The sequence below is a fragment of the Cnephaeus nilssonii genome (assembly GCF_951640355.1).
Source record: "Cnephaeus nilssonii genome assembly, chromosome: 15".
Lineage (NCBI taxonomy): Eukaryota > Metazoa > Chordata > Mammalia > Chiroptera > Vespertilionidae > Cnephaeus > Cnephaeus nilssonii.
Window position 1 is genome coordinate 53,490,924 of NC_137086.1, and position 16,046 is coordinate 53,506,969.

At 46.7% G+C, this 16,046-nt stretch overlaps 1 protein-coding gene across 1 annotated transcript; it reads right to left on the reverse strand.

The window, feature by feature from the left end:
* Positions 1 to 1,866: 1,866 nt before the first annotated feature.
* On the reverse strand, positions 1,867 to 13,631 carry GGCX (gamma-glutamyl carboxylase). The gene is made up of 15 exons (XM_079792633.1): positions 13,518 to 13,631; positions 12,984 to 13,154; positions 11,537 to 11,695; positions 11,066 to 11,231; positions 9,384 to 9,462; positions 8,323 to 8,429; positions 6,891 to 7,054; positions 6,281 to 6,546; positions 6,006 to 6,137; positions 5,490 to 5,641; positions 4,886 to 5,055; positions 4,545 to 4,675; positions 4,112 to 4,259; positions 3,736 to 3,931; positions 1,867 to 3,324 (listed from the first exon to the last, which is right to left on the reverse strand). The coding sequence occupies exons 1-15, from the start codon at positions 13,552 to 13,554 to the stop codon at positions 3,132 to 3,134; spliced, it is 2,271 nt and encodes a 756-aa protein (XP_079648759.1). The 5' UTR covers positions 13,555 to 13,631; the 3' UTR covers positions 1,867 to 3,131.
* Between the last annotated feature and the right edge of the window lie 2,415 nt (positions 13,632 to 16,046).

The following is a 16,046-nucleotide window of genomic DNA, read 5'->3' on the forward strand; positions in this document are numbered from 1 at the left end:
AAACACAAAAAGCCTCTTCAGATTCCTATCAGCACAAACAGGTACTAACAGGTCTTTAAAAGTGAAGTGGCCTACTGCAAACTTACAAAGGGAGGGGGATACCTGTATTAAGGAAGTGGTAATGTTCAGTCTTGAAAATCTATAAACCCATTTTCAAATAGGTGTTGGAGGTTGAAAAGTTTCTAAATGGGAAACAGCTTCCAAGCTAGGATAATAAATGGACTACAATTTATTTAAAATAACAGTGAAGATACAAATTTCCAATGGGTTACTCTAAATTTGTGGCAGTCTATAAAAGGAACTTATTCTACATTTCAACTGTCCTTTTTTGAGTCTAGGAGCTGAAGTATAGATGGGCACGTGCCAGCTGGCATGTTTACACCAGCACATGTGGGAAATCAAGTAGTGGTTCAACTTTTTACTTTGACCTGCTGCAAATGTGAGACCCAAGGAGTGCTTGCTTATACTTGCTCACCTGGAGGCTTAAAAATTTAGAAATGGAGGGGTGTTAAATCTTAGTATGAATATAGAGTTTCTCTAATTTGCTCAGAAACGAGACCTTCAACTTTCATGACAGGGAAGAGCTCCAGAAGGTTTTGGAACGCTTAGATAATGCACTTCTGTCTGAAGACATAACTACGTTGGCCAAATAAAGGGGATCTGAGGATGAGTGGACCCCTGCAGGATGGAGGGGCAGCACCAGAGAAGTACCTGCCTTATAGCTAGGAAGGTGTTTAAGGAGAGGTGCTTTTCCTGTTTTTGGGGAAAAGGATTTTAAAGACCAGAAAGGCAGAGGAGCATGAACCCAGAGAAGAGCAAAGGCATGAAACGGGGTAGTTAAGAGTTCAGAAGAGAATGTCAAACGGTTCATTTGCCTTTCTATAAAGTTTTAAAGGGTGACATCAATCGGGAGATCTAAATACTAAAATGCCTCTGGCTAAATGGACATTGATAACCCACTCCCAAAACAGCCAGATTTTATACCTGATTCCTCCTAAAATCTGAATAACCCAGATTTATTACATTGAACAATGTTGACCAGTGTTAAGATGACCACCCTTTCCCTCTATCCCATCCTCCCAGCACTTCCACTGGGAAAGCAAGTCACAGAGGTGGTACACTAGCAGTCTGGGAATAGCATCCTTGTGAGTGTCCCCTCCCAAAGTGAAGGAGAAAGCTGCTATTCTTACCAAAGGGGAGAGGGTGGTGGACCTGGGAACAGAAGATAGAACTTAACTGGCAAAGGACATAGTGCTGAGGTACATTGTGTCCTCGCAATGTACCTCATTTGTACAATGAAGTACATTGAGTTGTGCAGTTTCCCCCACACCATTCTTGCTCAATACCTGTGGTGCCCTGGCTGGTGTAGCTCAGTGGCTAGTGCATTGGCCTGCGCACACCAAAGGGTCACGGCTTTGATTCCCAGGCTCGTACCTGTACCTGGCTGGGTAGCAGGTTCGATAGGGAGGCAACCAGTCATTTCTGTTTCTCCCACTCTCTAGATCGTGGTCACCAACTGGTGGTCCATGAGGTCCAAAAGGTTGGTGACTGCTGCTCTAGACCTCAATTCTAGGGAGGCAACCAATCGTTTTTCTGTTCCCCCCTCCCTCCCACTCTAATTCGGGTGAGGGTTAAAAAAAAAAAGACCCCGTGGCACAGCCATTGCATACAATGCCTTGTATGAATCCAAGGGACTCACTGCCAGGCCCCACTTGGCCCAACCTGTACATCTTCATGGTAGCCCTGCTCTGATCTCCCTACAGCAGAGGAGATGAAATTAATAGATTTAAGAAATAAGAGATAGAATTGCTGGGACTGGAAATTACAAGAAATGTGAGGAAAAGACTTGAGACTGATGACTCGGTGAAAAAAAAAATAGTTGCCATTCACTAATAAAGGAGGAGCAGGTCTTGAGTTGGAAATGAAGCTAAGTTCTATTCAGGACAGGGTTTGAAAGCTCTGGGATATCGAGGTAGAGACAGATACATCAAGGTCTAGGGCACAGGAAAGAAATCTAAGCATAGCATCACTGGAAACCATAGAATAGTGTGTACAGGGGAAAAAAATGCCTGGGAAAGAACCCTGAGCCCACTGTCCAAGGGGGTTAGGTGGGGTGGGGCACGGGAAGATTGATAACAGATGCAATCTTTTATCAAAGTACTGGGACTGCCAGTCTGTTACCAGATCATGAGCTTTTTTTTTTTTTAACTGCATTCTCACTTCCTAGCCCAGTGCCAGGCCTTTGAACATTCACGGACCTGACGAGTTTCCTTGTATATCCAAACCTACATTCCCTTATCCCTCACCAAGTTTGGTTAATACTCACTTTACATCACCTTCTCACTAAGTGCTAGAATAATGCTAAATGTTAAGCTTGTTTTTAGAAAAATACTAATACCAATCATCTAAATTTCCTTATAGTTTAACTTTCTGCTATCCTAACTACTCTCATAGCTGCTAGTGAAGAACTTACAGGATACGTAGATATGAGAAACTAAGAAGGAACCAGAATTATAGTGAAGAGAAAATTTGTGCATTCAGAACCTGATCACCAAACTAATCATCATACTTATAATTAAGAAGACAAGTTTTAAGTTACATTATTTCAGAATTATTGTGATTCTCAAAATTACAAGAGACAGGGTGAAGGACCTTAAGTCAGACATGAGGTTCAAACCATCAATCCATCCCTTACTAGGTTTATGTCTTTGAGCAAATTATAGTACCTCTCAATGTCAGTTTCTCCAACTGTAAAATAAGACTAATGACCATTAAGGACTAAATGTAATGTAGGCACTGTGTGAAGCATTGTGCATATGGCAAGCACTTGAGAATACTTGGCTACTATTTTCATCATGGTACATAAAATCTCTTTCCCCAAGGAGCCAGTCACTTTAAACCTGACTGTCCCCTTTATCGTAGAAGGACCTTTTCACATTGCTCTTAACCCCCTCCTGGCCTCTAAACCTTGGATTGGTAAATCTTATCCTTGCTTTACTTCCTTGGCTCCTTCCTCTAAGATATCATCTCTGAATTTAAAAGAGCTATAGACAAGGAAGAAAAATGTAAATATCTGTAAAAGTTTTTTCAAATCTCCACTGCACAGGTAATGGTCCTATGACTGGCCCCCCTCAGAACTCTGAGTGGATATGCTCAGAATTTGGTTCAGGAGGATTAGAATTTGAAGAATCTGTGTTTGAAGGATTCAACTCTCCAAGTGGCTCAAAGGGTCGCAAGTTTGCATAAGTCACCTCTTGGGCCAGTTGCTCCAGGGAAGGGCGACCTAATGCCAGATTTCGAAGTGAGATACAAGTCATCAGGAAGCTGAAAAAGAGGAAAAAGGCCACCCAGTCCAAACTCCTGTTTCAACATGGGAATTCCTACCAAAGCCCTTACGGGACACCTGGTCCTACCTTCTCTCACACAGGCACAAATGAGAATTGCCTCGCAGGGGCCCCCATATCCCAGCTGGAGGCACCCCACTCCTTATACAGTCTGGCAGGATTCCAGGGTGGGGGAAGAAGAATCCATGGGGAGGCAGAGCAAGACAGCAGGCTGTCAGACACACATCATTTACTCTTCCATTAAATAAGGGAGATGAGAAGGGTTGGGAAAAGCTATATAGCCCTCGACTGTCCTTTCCTGGGACAAAGTCCCTACTGTTACTCTCACCAGAGAAGTTACCCAACTTGCAAATATCTGATGGCAACAAGTATTATTGTGGGTAAAACTTACCTGCGGCGAAAAATATAGAGCTTTCGCATCAAGAAGCGGAAGAATCGCTCATGGAAAGGGGAGTTTCGCCGGCGTTCGATCTCCTGGAGCCTTTGCTGGCGTTTAAGAAAGGTCTGAACCAGAGGTGTTGGCTCAGGACCTCCTTTTACTTCCCCTTCTAGCAGAGGTTGAAGCTCGGGGGGTAGAGGTCCTGTTTCTGCTCAAAGTCAGCAAAAAGAGGAATCACTGAGAGAGAGAGAGAGAGCATTCTCTCTCCTACAACTCCCCTTTCACCAGCTAGAGGCTTCAAGTTCCATTTTTAATGGCTAGATCCTCATTTACAACCCTAACTTCTTGTACTCGGGGGTTACCTCAGCCCGAATCTTTATTTACTCACCACTTCCATTCTCCACCTTCTCTTTCAATTCTTGCAGATACGCCAGGTCTTGCTCCAGTGCAACTTCCGTGGTGTTGACATAGATGTACATGTAGCAGGAAGGACTGGGTGACACTGTGTACACCTTATGGTACTCGCCAGCAGGCAACTGAGCAGGGGATAGAAATGAATATATTTCACTCTTTAAACTTTTCCTAGTCGGCCTATGGGCTCCTAACACCACCCGCTCCCCACCCACCGGGCATCTTTCTTCTTACTGTGTTTTGGAGTCCAAAGGAACTGACCTCTAGAATCCTAGATGAGGCTATTCACAGCCCCAGGAATCTTTACTTTTTTGAGCCCCCACATTACTGCTATGGTACAACATTGAGTCTATAATAAATGAACTCCACTCATCTAAACTTTTCTGCTATTGTTAATTCCAGCAAGATACCTGCATTTTTTCTCCCTCCTGAAGAGTGTAGTTCTTCTGTTCTGCCACCAGCTCCACAATCACCTCCCCTTGCAGCAGCTGGATGCTAGTGTTGCCCAGGTCTTCATTCACAAAATTCTCTAGGTGCAGCCCTGACAGGGACAACCAAGTTCCCCAATGCCCACCGTGAGTGAACTCACTTCCAGCCAGAACAGGCATTACACTTCACCACTACCACCCCTCAGATTTCAAAAACATTCCTCCCACCATGAGTACCCCTCCCCTCTCCACCACATGCAAGGTCCCTGACCAAGGAAGCAAGGAGGAAAGACAGCAAAGTCTCTCCTAGCTTTCTTCCATACCAGGGAAATCTGCAATGAAGACCACCATAGTATAGTTGTCCAAGCTGCTCTTGATTTCCTGTAACTTGGCCCTCCAGGGAGACAGGTCCATCAACAGTGGCTGCAGCCAAGGTGTAGGCTGGAAGGGGGACCAGGCAGCCTGCACGATGTCCACATGAGGGTCAAAAAGCCTTAGGAAAGAAAACCATGTTTTAAGAAGGCCACTGCCACCTACCATCAGAATTTCCAGTTCTGTTTCTCTCATCACCATTCCCAGAGAGAGGGAACAGGGTTTCCAGATAGAAAACATGGCCTGTGTCAGCATGTTATGACCAGTCAGAGGCACAGAGGGGAAAGAGATTCTGGAGCACTGGGAAGAATGAGGATTAGTGGCCATCTGAGAATAGTGTTAAGTTTCTAGCAGAACAAGTCATAGTACCTTTTCTTCTGGGTGATGGGGCCCCCTGCTGGAAGCAATCAGCTATGCCCACAACCAGGTCTACAGGGACATGCACCAGAGGACAGACAGCCTTTCAAGCAAGACAGCACTGGGGAGCGTGGCCTATTCATCTTGGCAAAAGGAGCTGGACTTCCTTTTTCCCCCTTCCCTGCTCCCCTTGCCCACCTCTGCTGGAAGCGGTCATTGATGGACACCCAGATATCAAAGTAGATCTGGGGCTCAGTAACATTGTACTTGGGAAGCAGGCGGCTCAGGCAAGTGGCATATTGCTTCAGCATGTCTGCATGATCCTTCCATCGCCGGCTCTGTGTGAATACCTGTCCCAAACCCCCATATTAGTCCCACCTCATCGTATTGCCTCCTGGATGAGTCATGCACTGCCAATGGGACAAAGAGATCTGGTTGTTTTGACCAGGAATAAAAACCTGACCTTGTTTTGGGGGAAGAGTTTTTCCTTGCTGGGCTAGTGGTTTACTTACCTTTCTTAAATCTAATCTCAGTTTAAGGAGGTGAATGACACTGCCCTATTTCAACCCACATAAAAGAAGGTTGAACCTGGCTCCTGAGAAAGGGGAGTGACCCAAATTTGTTTTATTTTACAATTGTGTTTAGGACCAAACCAGACCCCAAAGCTCAAGGAAGCTCTGAAGAACAATACATTGTCAGCATCAGAAATCTCACCCCAGGGTTAAGGTAGCCCAGCTCGCCAGTGCGGCCATCACGGTAGGTGATCTTCACGTGCTGGTGGGAGCGGGAGTGCACCATCATGTCCCAGGAGTAGCCATAGAGACCATTTGTCCAATTGTTATAGCCCTGAGAAGGCAGGGCAGAGGAGGTCAGCGTAATGGTTCTTAGGCTAATCCCATCCTCTATCAAGAAAGGGCTACATAGCCAGCCATTCTTTCCCTATGGCTGTCACTCTGCCACTCTCCGCGCTAACCCCAGCCTACACATACCTGGGTGAGGAAATGGGAATAGGGCAGGAAGAGCTGCTCCAGGAGGTAGATCAGGGTGAAGGCAGTGCCTAGCTGATGGCGCAGCCCTGGCTTCTGGCTGCCTTTGGCCCGGTTCCTCTTATACATGCAGGAAGCACTGGGCTGAGGGGCAGCCTTGAGGGGCAGCAGTTCTTGCAGCCTTTTGGGGCAGTGAGATACCAGCTTCCGAGGCCACTCAGGGGAGCAGAAGAGAGGGCTGCTGGCCAGCATGACATAGGGGAACATACCTAGAAAAGCAAGGAGAAAATAAGCATTTCAGGAGTTTGGTTTGGGGAAATGTGGGTAACCCCCTTGACCCCTTTTTCTTAAGAAACCTCTCTCAAGTATCCCACTTACGATAAAAGAAGTTCTTAACTAAAAGATACTTACTTCCCAGAGATTCCTTACTATACAGCATACTAGCTGAGCCCAGAAGTCCCAATTCTCTCTTCCCAATTTATTTCCATGCCACAGTGACTGCATCGGGCTCAATGGGGCTGCTATTCCCATCATCATCTCCCAGTCCCAAACAACGCCTCTGGCAAGTCCCTCCCTGTGGTTTCCTATTTCCTACCAGACGACAGGTACTAACCAATGCTGAAAAGCTGGGAATTCATGCAGTGGAAGTAGGACACGAAGAGGAGGCCCACGGATCTTGAGGCGTCAAAGAAGAGCAGGAAACCCGCTGAGAGGTCAAGGAGCAGTCCGCACCAGTGCACCACCAGCAGACTAGTCATCTCTTCGGACAATACGAGTCTGCGGACACCGGGGACAGGGTCAGGCACCCGCCCACTGGGAGCCTGGCTGACACAGCACACTCACAGCAAATGGACCCCTGCTACCCTGTCCTTGCCAAAGGAGCCACCCCAGCGGGTGGGTAGAACTCTGCACACAGACACCCCAGAGCTTTTCCAACCCCTGTACATTTCCACGCACATTAGGTGTCCAGCTGTTTTCAACATACCCTCTGTCAGAAGCAAGGGCAAATCTCCTACGGCAAATCTGACGGGGAAGTGTGGGTGCTGTGGCAGGGAGGCTCCGCACAGAGGTTACAAATTAGAAGAAAATTTAAAAGGTGAATGCTAGCCCTAGCCAGTTTTGCTCAGGGGTTAGAGCGTCGGCCTGTGAACTGAAAGGTCCCAAGTTCGATTCCGGTCAAGGGCACCTGCCCGGGTTGTGGGCTTGATCCCCAGTGGGGGACTTGCAGGAGGCAGCCGATCCATGATTCTCTCTCATCATGGATGTTTCTATCTCTCTCTCCTTCTTCCTTCCTCTCTGAAATCAATAAAAATATATTAAAAAAAAAAAAAAAAAAGGTGAATGCTTGACCAATATGATTCTGAAGTCAAACTACAGGAACTGAGAAATACCAGGGAAGAGGAAAAAAGAACAAAGCAAAAAAAGAGAGAAGAAATGGGAGGAAGAGAGAAGTCAGAGAGGCGAACTTCTGCTGTGAGAAGAGTTGGTAGCACTGGTTGTGTCAGGGCAGGCACACTGTCCATCTTCTCAGTACACGGCTGAGGAGTCCTGGAGAGGCTGGGGTGGCAACCAACTCATTCACCAAGTCACCTAGTTCCAGCTCTTTCCGCTCCTTTTTTTTTTTTTTTTTAAATGTATTGATCTCAGAAAGAGAGGAAGGGAGAGGAAGAGAGGCAAAACATCGATGGGATTGAATCATCAATAGGCTGCCTCCTGCACAATCCTTACTGGGGATTAAGCCCGCAACCTGGGCATGTGCTCTGACCAGGAATTGAACCGGAGACTTCTTGGTGTATAGGTTGATGCTCAACCACTGAGCCATACCGGTCGGGCTTTCCCCTTCTTTTTAAATTTATTTCCCTCCATTGCCACCCATAGCATAAGTTTCACAGGGGCAGCCTTCTGTTGAATAGGGAGATGAGATGAAAGTATGTTGCAAATTCAGGCAAAGCAGGAACAGCAGCCATTACTGCAGACATGACAGAGGTGAGTCACCCACTCTGTACCTGTGCTTCAGTGAGGCCTCTGCCCTGACTGCCACTCACTTGAAGGGACTGAAGAGCCAGTGCCGGGACAGGTTCTCCATGGAATAGCCTTCCACCCAGTCTGCATCCAGCTTTTTCACACCCGCAATGAAGTACACAATGAAAATCTGCAAACACAAAATACAAAACAAATGTTTAAAGAAAAAGAGTACTGGAGACCATTATACTAAGTGAAATAAGCCAGTTAGAGAAAGATAAATATCACACGATCTCACTCATTTGTGGAATATAATGAACAACATGCTAGTAAACTGATGAACAAAAAATAGAACCAGAGATACAGAAGCATCAAACAGACTGTCCAACCTATGAGGGAATGGGGGTAAAGGGGTAAGAGATCAACCAAAGAACGTGTATGTATGCATATGAGCATAACCAATGGATACAGACAGTAGCAGGGTGAGGGAATGTGCTGGGGGGTGGGAGCGGCTGGGGAGAGGTCAATGGGGGGAAAAGGAGACTCATGTAATACTTTAAACAATAAAGAATTTAAATTAAAAAGGAAGGAAGGAAGGAAGGAAGGGAGGGAGGGAGGGAGGGAGGGAGGGAGGGAGGGAGAGAGAGAGAGAGAGAGAGAGAGAGAGAGAGAGAGAGAGAAAGAAGAAAGAAAGAAAGAAAGAAAGAAAGAAAGAAAGAAAGAAAGAAAGAAAGAAAGAAAGAAAGAAAGTTAGTTCTCATCTCAGTTGATGGACCAATGAAGATTAGTTCCATTCTTCTAGTCACTCATCTCAGATATTCACTCATCCAACAAGTATCTACTGACATCCTACCAATGCCAGGCACAGTATTAGGCACCAAGGAGAGTCATAAAGCACAGATATTATTCTCTCTCTCTCATGAGGATTCTAACCTGGCAGGGACAAAGCCCTATTCTTTCCATGACAAGGTGAGACAGCCCAGAGATTAGGGTTTTGGAAACAACAGAAAAGCCAGCCTAGCCTTCCAGTAAAAGGGAAGAAAGAGAAGATCTAGGGAGGCAGAGTAGAGTGCAATCTGCCGTGGGACGGCCATGCTGACAACGACTGTCAAAGAACACCTCCCTCTTTCCTAAGATTTTGTACCTGGCCACGCAGCACAGCATAGTTCCAAAGAGGCACGTGGGCATTCCGCTTCCGGGTATTCAGCAGGCCATCCACAGACCTACACCAGGTAAGGTAAGGATTGAGGAGAGCTTCTTAGTCCAGCCACATTTCCACCTTCCTTTATAAATGTAATAATCTATCTCAGGACAACTCCCATACGCTCTCTGGTCCTCTGGACTATTTTGAGGCCCTTTAGAATTATATGAGAAAACTGGGACAGTGATTATTTCAACTCCTAACAGAAATTTTACTAGTGAGTTAGAACAATAAAAAGTTCAGTGTTTACCATTAGTTACTTAGCAAATTCGTTAGTCCTAATGGGAAAAGTCAGTAAAAAGACTACAATGCTAGAATATGACTGAATTTAGTAAAGAATTCGTTTAAGGAAGTGTTTAAAAAGTTTGAGGTTTATAGAAATAGATTAAAATTTTTTTTCAATATCCAAAACAAACTGACACTTGTAGACCTGGATGCCAGGATCTAGTGACAGAGGGTCTCTACCAACAGCCTACCTTGGGAGAGAACGGATAAACGCAGGCTCTAAGACTAGATGCACTCTGGGGAGGCAGAAGCAAAGCAGAGTTTCAAGAAGACAATGAATGAGCCGAGAAGTTGGGGAAGGGCAGCTTACACTGTGGTCAAGAGCACTGGAGTCTACAGCTAAGGAGACCTCGATTCTCACTTGTGCCTCTTGCTGCTGTGTGACCTTAGGCAAATCTTTTACTTCCCTTAGCCTTAGTGTCTTCATCTGTAAAATGTGGAAAGCACTATGGACCTCATGGGGTTATACTGAGGAAAAATTAAAGTGTTTAGCATGGTATTTGGAAATCCATCAGTAAGTAAGTGGTATGTATTTAAAAAAAATTTTTTTCAGGAGTATTCTGCCAAAACTGTCTCTTAATTCTATATGATCAGAGCTGGCCATTCTGAATGAGTCTAATGGTTTACAAAAGGAGTATTGTGTGTGTGTATTAACAAATGAAACTTCATGACTGATAAATCACTAATTAATTCAATGCTTGAGATTTTTTACTTATACCCATCTTACTGAGATCTCATATTTGCTTTTCACTTAATAAAGGGAAAAATCCTCAAAGGTCGTCTGCCCTGCCATCTGGTTTGCAGATCCCTTCTCCACCTCCCCTGAAAGATGGTCACCTAAACCGGAGGTGGAGGAGGTTACCTCCTCCCAGGACAGCGCTGCTGATCAGCCCTGGTGGGCCCTCTCCTCCTGACATGACTCTGCCTCACAGCAACGTCTACTCTGAGCTCTAACTCTGCACCTCTGGGCTCACACAGAGACAGTCTGCTCCCTCTTCCACATGACCACCCTTGAAGTATCTGAAAACAGCTATGTCTGGCTTTAGTCTTCTCTTCTTCTCTCTAAGAAGATTACAGGAAGTGCACAGATCAAGGCACCTGGGGAGATACGGAAAGAGTGAAGGGGTGGGAATGGAGCCATTTTGCTTTTTGTCATCCCAAGTGCCACAACCTCGCTGACTCTTCCCCCTCCCAAATCCATCCAAATTAAAGTGTGACCTTTGCAAAGCATTGCTGAAATTATTCTTGCTGGGGCAAATTCTAGGACCTCAATGGGCCCCTATCTCTGGTAAACATCCTGACCCAGCCGACCCCTCCCCTCTTTTTCCCTAGATTCATACCAGTAGTGGTTTGCATCCATGAATGTCAGCTGAAAAGCTAACAAACCATACAGATAGGAGTGGTTGTTCCATGACGTCTTGTCCAGGAGAAACACGTACCAGTACGGCAGCAGGAATAACACACAGCTTATCCGGTAGCACAGGCCCAGCATCATGCCCAGTGCCCCTGGGATTTGTGGGAGAGAGGATTAAGAGGTCAAAGGTCACCACAGGCCCAGCTCCCCTGGGACAGGCTGTGGGTGGGATTAAGAAAAGTCATCAGACATTTTATAATCAGGTACCACTAAATCAAAATTAAATGTTATTTTAATATTTTTAAAAAGAGCCACGGGGTCACAGCTCAGATGACACACAGGTCGGGAAGATGAAATTATGAATCACAATAGAAGTGAATAAGGAACCCAAGACCTTGCTCATGCTTTGTATTTCTCTGTTTTAGATAGGCCAATCAATATTCCCTGTTCCCCTCACCCAGAAACATGACGGTATAGACAAGATACATCCAGTCAAGTGGCAGTGGCTGCAGGCCATCCAGCAAGGGGAAGCGGCACACCTCCAGCCCATCCAGGTATCTTCGGTCCAGGGAGCTGAGCCCCCGCTCCTGGGGAATGTCGAGCACCATCAACAGCCCTGAGAAGGCAGTTAGAGAGGGGGCCATTAGGCCTCAGCAAAGGAAGCAGTAGAATACATTTGAATACAGTTGACTGAATCTAGCTTCAAGGTCAGACTTCTTTCCTAACCAGGCTTCACCATTTATTCATTCATCCAACAAGCATTACTGAGTACCTCCTCTGTGATAGGCACTATGCCAGTTGTGTGATCAGCTACTGTACCTCACTAAGCCAATTCCCCATTTGGAAAAGGGGGCTCATAATAGTTTACAGGGAGGATTAAATGAGAGAAACATACAAAATGCTATAAAAGCTGTTCAGGTTTTGATAGTTAATATTTACAAAGGTCTGTCACACTGGGCTACAGAAAGTGCTCAAGGATGGTGTTTGCTTCTCAACCTTTTCCACTTCCTGGCATACCCAGAAAACAGCAGTATTTGGCCAACACACTGGGGTAAACAGAAGGGGCTACTCAGGTCAGGAAGCAGCTCCAGCTAAGGCAGTGTTTCGCAACCTCAGGACCATTGACATTTGGGGCTGGTTAATTATTTGCTGGGAGGGACTATCCTGTGCATCATAGGTCCAATAAGCAGCATCTCTGGCTCCTATGTAGATGCCAGTAGCCACCTATCCCCGCGCCCCACATATGACAAATAAAAATGTCCCCGGACATTGCCAAGTATCCCCCCCCCCCAAACAAAAAAAGCCCTAAGTTGAGAACCACTGGGCTATTGGGATTAATATCTCAGCATATCATAACCCATTCCAAGCGGGAGCTCTGGATTAGGGAGTTACAGCCAACATGTCTGCTATTTCTCTAAAGTCTAGTCCTTGGTGTAATTACTGAACACCTTCCTGACATAAGGAAAATGAATCCCTGTTCCTCTGCCTCTATATTTCCTATAGCCTCAAATCAAAGCATTTCTGGCCTCCAAACGCTAATCAGAGGAGACAAAGCTGGGTTTGATCCTAAACGCCACAAGTAACCTCTTCCAGGACACTGATGTCTCCCGCTGTGAGAAAAAGGGAGGAAAGTCCACTAAGTAAGTAACCAAGAAATAGACAAGGTTGGGAGGCAGTGATACTCCCAAAGTTTATAAGCCTCTGATGCAAGCAATCAGGTATATAAGAGGCCTCTCTGTGGAACAAGAGAAAAGCAAAGGCTAATGATCCGCGCAGACTCTAATCCCAGTTTCCGAGTTCTGAAAGCAGGCACTTGACGTTTTCTAGATGTCCATCTCAAATCACCTTCCCATTGTCACTCTCCCACCCCAATCACACTGGCCCCTCCCAGAAACTGGACTTACCAAAGAGAAAACGGAAGACAGCCAGGCTTGCAGGATCCATTGGCCGATTCAGCAGGGTCACCAGCCTCCCCCAGCTGGATACATCTGTCCACTCAAAACCCAAGAGTTTCCCCATGCGGCTGGCCTGACCGGGGCCTGAGGTCTGTGCAGTCTTGTCTTTCCGTACTTTATCTGTAACCAACAAATGGAGAAAGATGTGTGCACGTGTGGGGTGGAGGTGCTTTAAAATCGGCTCCTTCCCAAATCAACAGCCCCAACAATCCGAGGGCTTCTGCCTCCCTGGGTTCTCCCGCTGATCTCTACCAGGAACACCCTGCAGGGCAGCCCCTCCTCCAGGACGCGCCAATGCCCCAGAACTTCTCAGACTACAGCCCCCTAATCGCTAATCGCATGTCACCGTCACCCCAAACTGCAGGCTGCAACCTGTCTCTGTCAGCCCCATCCCCAGGACCCACAGGGCAGTCCTCCGGTCCTCGCCACTCCGAGACCAGCGCCCCTCTCTCCCTCCGCCGCAGGGTGGGGCTCTGAGCCTACCTGAGCCGGACGCGGCCCGCGAGGACCGGGCAGACATCGCCGTCGTTCTGCGGAGGTAAGTCACCTGCAGCAGCCACCCACCAAAGAGGGGCCGCTCCCCTAAGCCCCGCCTCCCCGACACGTCAGCGGGGAGCAGCCGGCCGGAAAGCGCTGGGACTGTCGTGAAGGGCCGTAGCCGGCGGATCCTGGCTCCCTGCTTGGCGGCAGAAGGCAAAGCGAGGGACCTTGGGGCGGAGCGGGGTGGGGCGGGCCTCGCCTCGCCTCACCTGGTGGTGGAGGACACCTCTGAGCCCTCCCGCTCTCCTTAGGCCTCTCCAGGCGGCAGTGTCCCTGTAGTGCTCCCTGATGTGAACATGTCGGACTCTTCCCTAGAAAGGTTGACCGCTGAGTTGAGGACGCACCTGGAAGCGGCTGTCCAGCCCAGAGAAAGTATACCAGTTCCTTTACCTCCCCGTACCTGCCAAGAACCAGAGAGGTCTGAGTGCAGCAGGGGACACTGGAACAGCATAACTGAGGAGGGGGATGCAGAACAGGGGTCGTAAGTAGACTGTGGTCCATCAGGGAAGATTTTTTCCCCCCCTTTTTTTTAATCCTCACCGGAGGATGTTTTTGGAGTATGGTAGCAACCATACTTAGGTAAAAACTGCTGTTTGAATTTTAACCCTGCTATTCTGGCTTCTGCACACACTTGCTTGCTTGGACAATAGGGTGGTCACCTCAGCTTCCAGACTGAGACCTGGAGACTCACAGAGGTCATTTTCCTGTGCCTGTGGACCAGGACTTCAGGCGATTGATTCCCACTGACTCAGTAGCTCCAGGAGTAGAAACTGTAGATAACCTTTAGAGATTACTGACTCCGCTTGGGTCTGCTTCTGTAAAAACCTGCTTTCGCAAGATAGGGCCACATTCCAATAATGTCCAGCATTTAGAACAAAGGAAAATTTTTGTGGTTTGGACCTTTAAAAGGACTGCCTACACCTGGGACGGCGCGGTCGTGAGGGTGGCCACCTGCGTGTGGTGCCCTCGCGGCCATCCTGGCCAATTCAATAAATCCTTGCCTGTTTTTTTAATCAATCAGCAGCCTCCGGTGGTCTTATTTTTGACTCCAGGGTTCGACCCCACAACAGTTTTCCCATTGATTTTTAGAGAGTGGGAAAGACAGAGAGGAATATCAATGTGAGAGACATCAATTGGCTGCCTCCTGCACATGCCCCGACCAGGGCCCAAACCAGGGAGGAGTCCTTGACGGGAATCAAACCCGGAACCCTTCAGTCCGCAGGTGAATGCTCTATGCACTGAGCCAAACCAGCTAGGGCGTCAGGGAAGGTTTTTAGAGAGACCAGTCAACACTGTAATATCTTAACTCTCTGCCCTGGGATTGGGCAGCAGGATAAGGAGAAGGCATCCAAGGGCAGCAGGTCTCACATTTTTTGGTCTCAGGACCCCTCTGCACTGCTACATATCATTGAGAACCTTAAAGAACTGTTATTGCCAAAACCGGTTTGGCTCAGTGGATAGAGCGTCGGCCTGCGGACTGAAAGGTCCCAGGTTCGATTCCGGTCAAGGGCATGTACCTTGGTTGCAGGCACATCCCCAGTAGGGGGTGTGCAGGAGGCAGTTGATCGATGTTTCTCTCTCATCGATGTTTCTGGCTCTCTGTCCCTCTCCCTTCCTCTCTGTAAAAAATCAATAAAATATATCTTTTTAAAAAAAGAACTGTTATTTATGTGGGTTATATTTTTCCATATTGAGGAATGTTTGTATTGATTCACTAAAAAAAGAATAAACCTATTAAGTATTTTATAACTAGCATTTTTGTTAATAAAGGTACATTATCACCAAGATTGCATGAAGAGTACTTCAGAATGCAGACTGGTGCAGCCATTATGGGAAACAGTATGGAGTTTCCTCAAAAAATTAAAAATGGAACTCCCATTTGACCCAATGATCCCACTTCTAGGAATATATCCTAAGAAGCCTGAATCACCAATCAGAAAGAATATATGCACTCCTATGTTCATCGCAGCACAATTTACAATAGCTAAGATTTGGAAACAGCCTAAGTGCCCATCAGCAGATGAGTGGATAAAAAAACAGTGGTACATCTACACAATGAAATACTACGCTGCTGTAAAAAAAGAAAAGGACTCGCCCAGCTGGTTTGGCTCAGTGGAGAGAGTGTTGGCCTGAAGACAGAAGGGTCCCAGGTCCAATTCCGGTGAATGGCACATGCCTGGGTTGCAGGCTCGATCCCCAGTAGGGGGCTGTGCAGAAGGCAGCTGATCAATGATTCTCTTTCATCATTGATGTTTCTCTCTGGCTCCCTCTCCCTTCCTCTCTGAAAATATATATATATATTTTTTTATTTTTTTAAATAACTCTTACCATTTGCCACAGCATGTATGGACCTGGAGAATATTATGCTAAGCAAAATAAGCCAGTCAGAGAAAGATATGTATCACATAATCTCACTGATATATGGAACAAAATAAATCAATAAACAAAAATAGATCCAGAGACATAGAAGCA

Coding starts and splice junctions, on each gene's coding strand:
- GGCX (XM_079792633.1), bottom strand. CDS start 13,554: ATGTCTGCCCGGTCCTCGCGGGCCGCGTCCGGCTCAG. Junction 13,155..13,517: donor GCGGGCCGCGTCCGGCTCAG/GTAGGCTCAGAG, acceptor TGTTGGTTACAG/ATAAAGTACGGAAAGACAAG. Junction 3,932..4,111: donor GAAGGTGGAGAATGGAAGTG/GTGAGTAAATAA, acceptor GACTTTGAGCAG/AAACAGGACCTCTACCCCCC.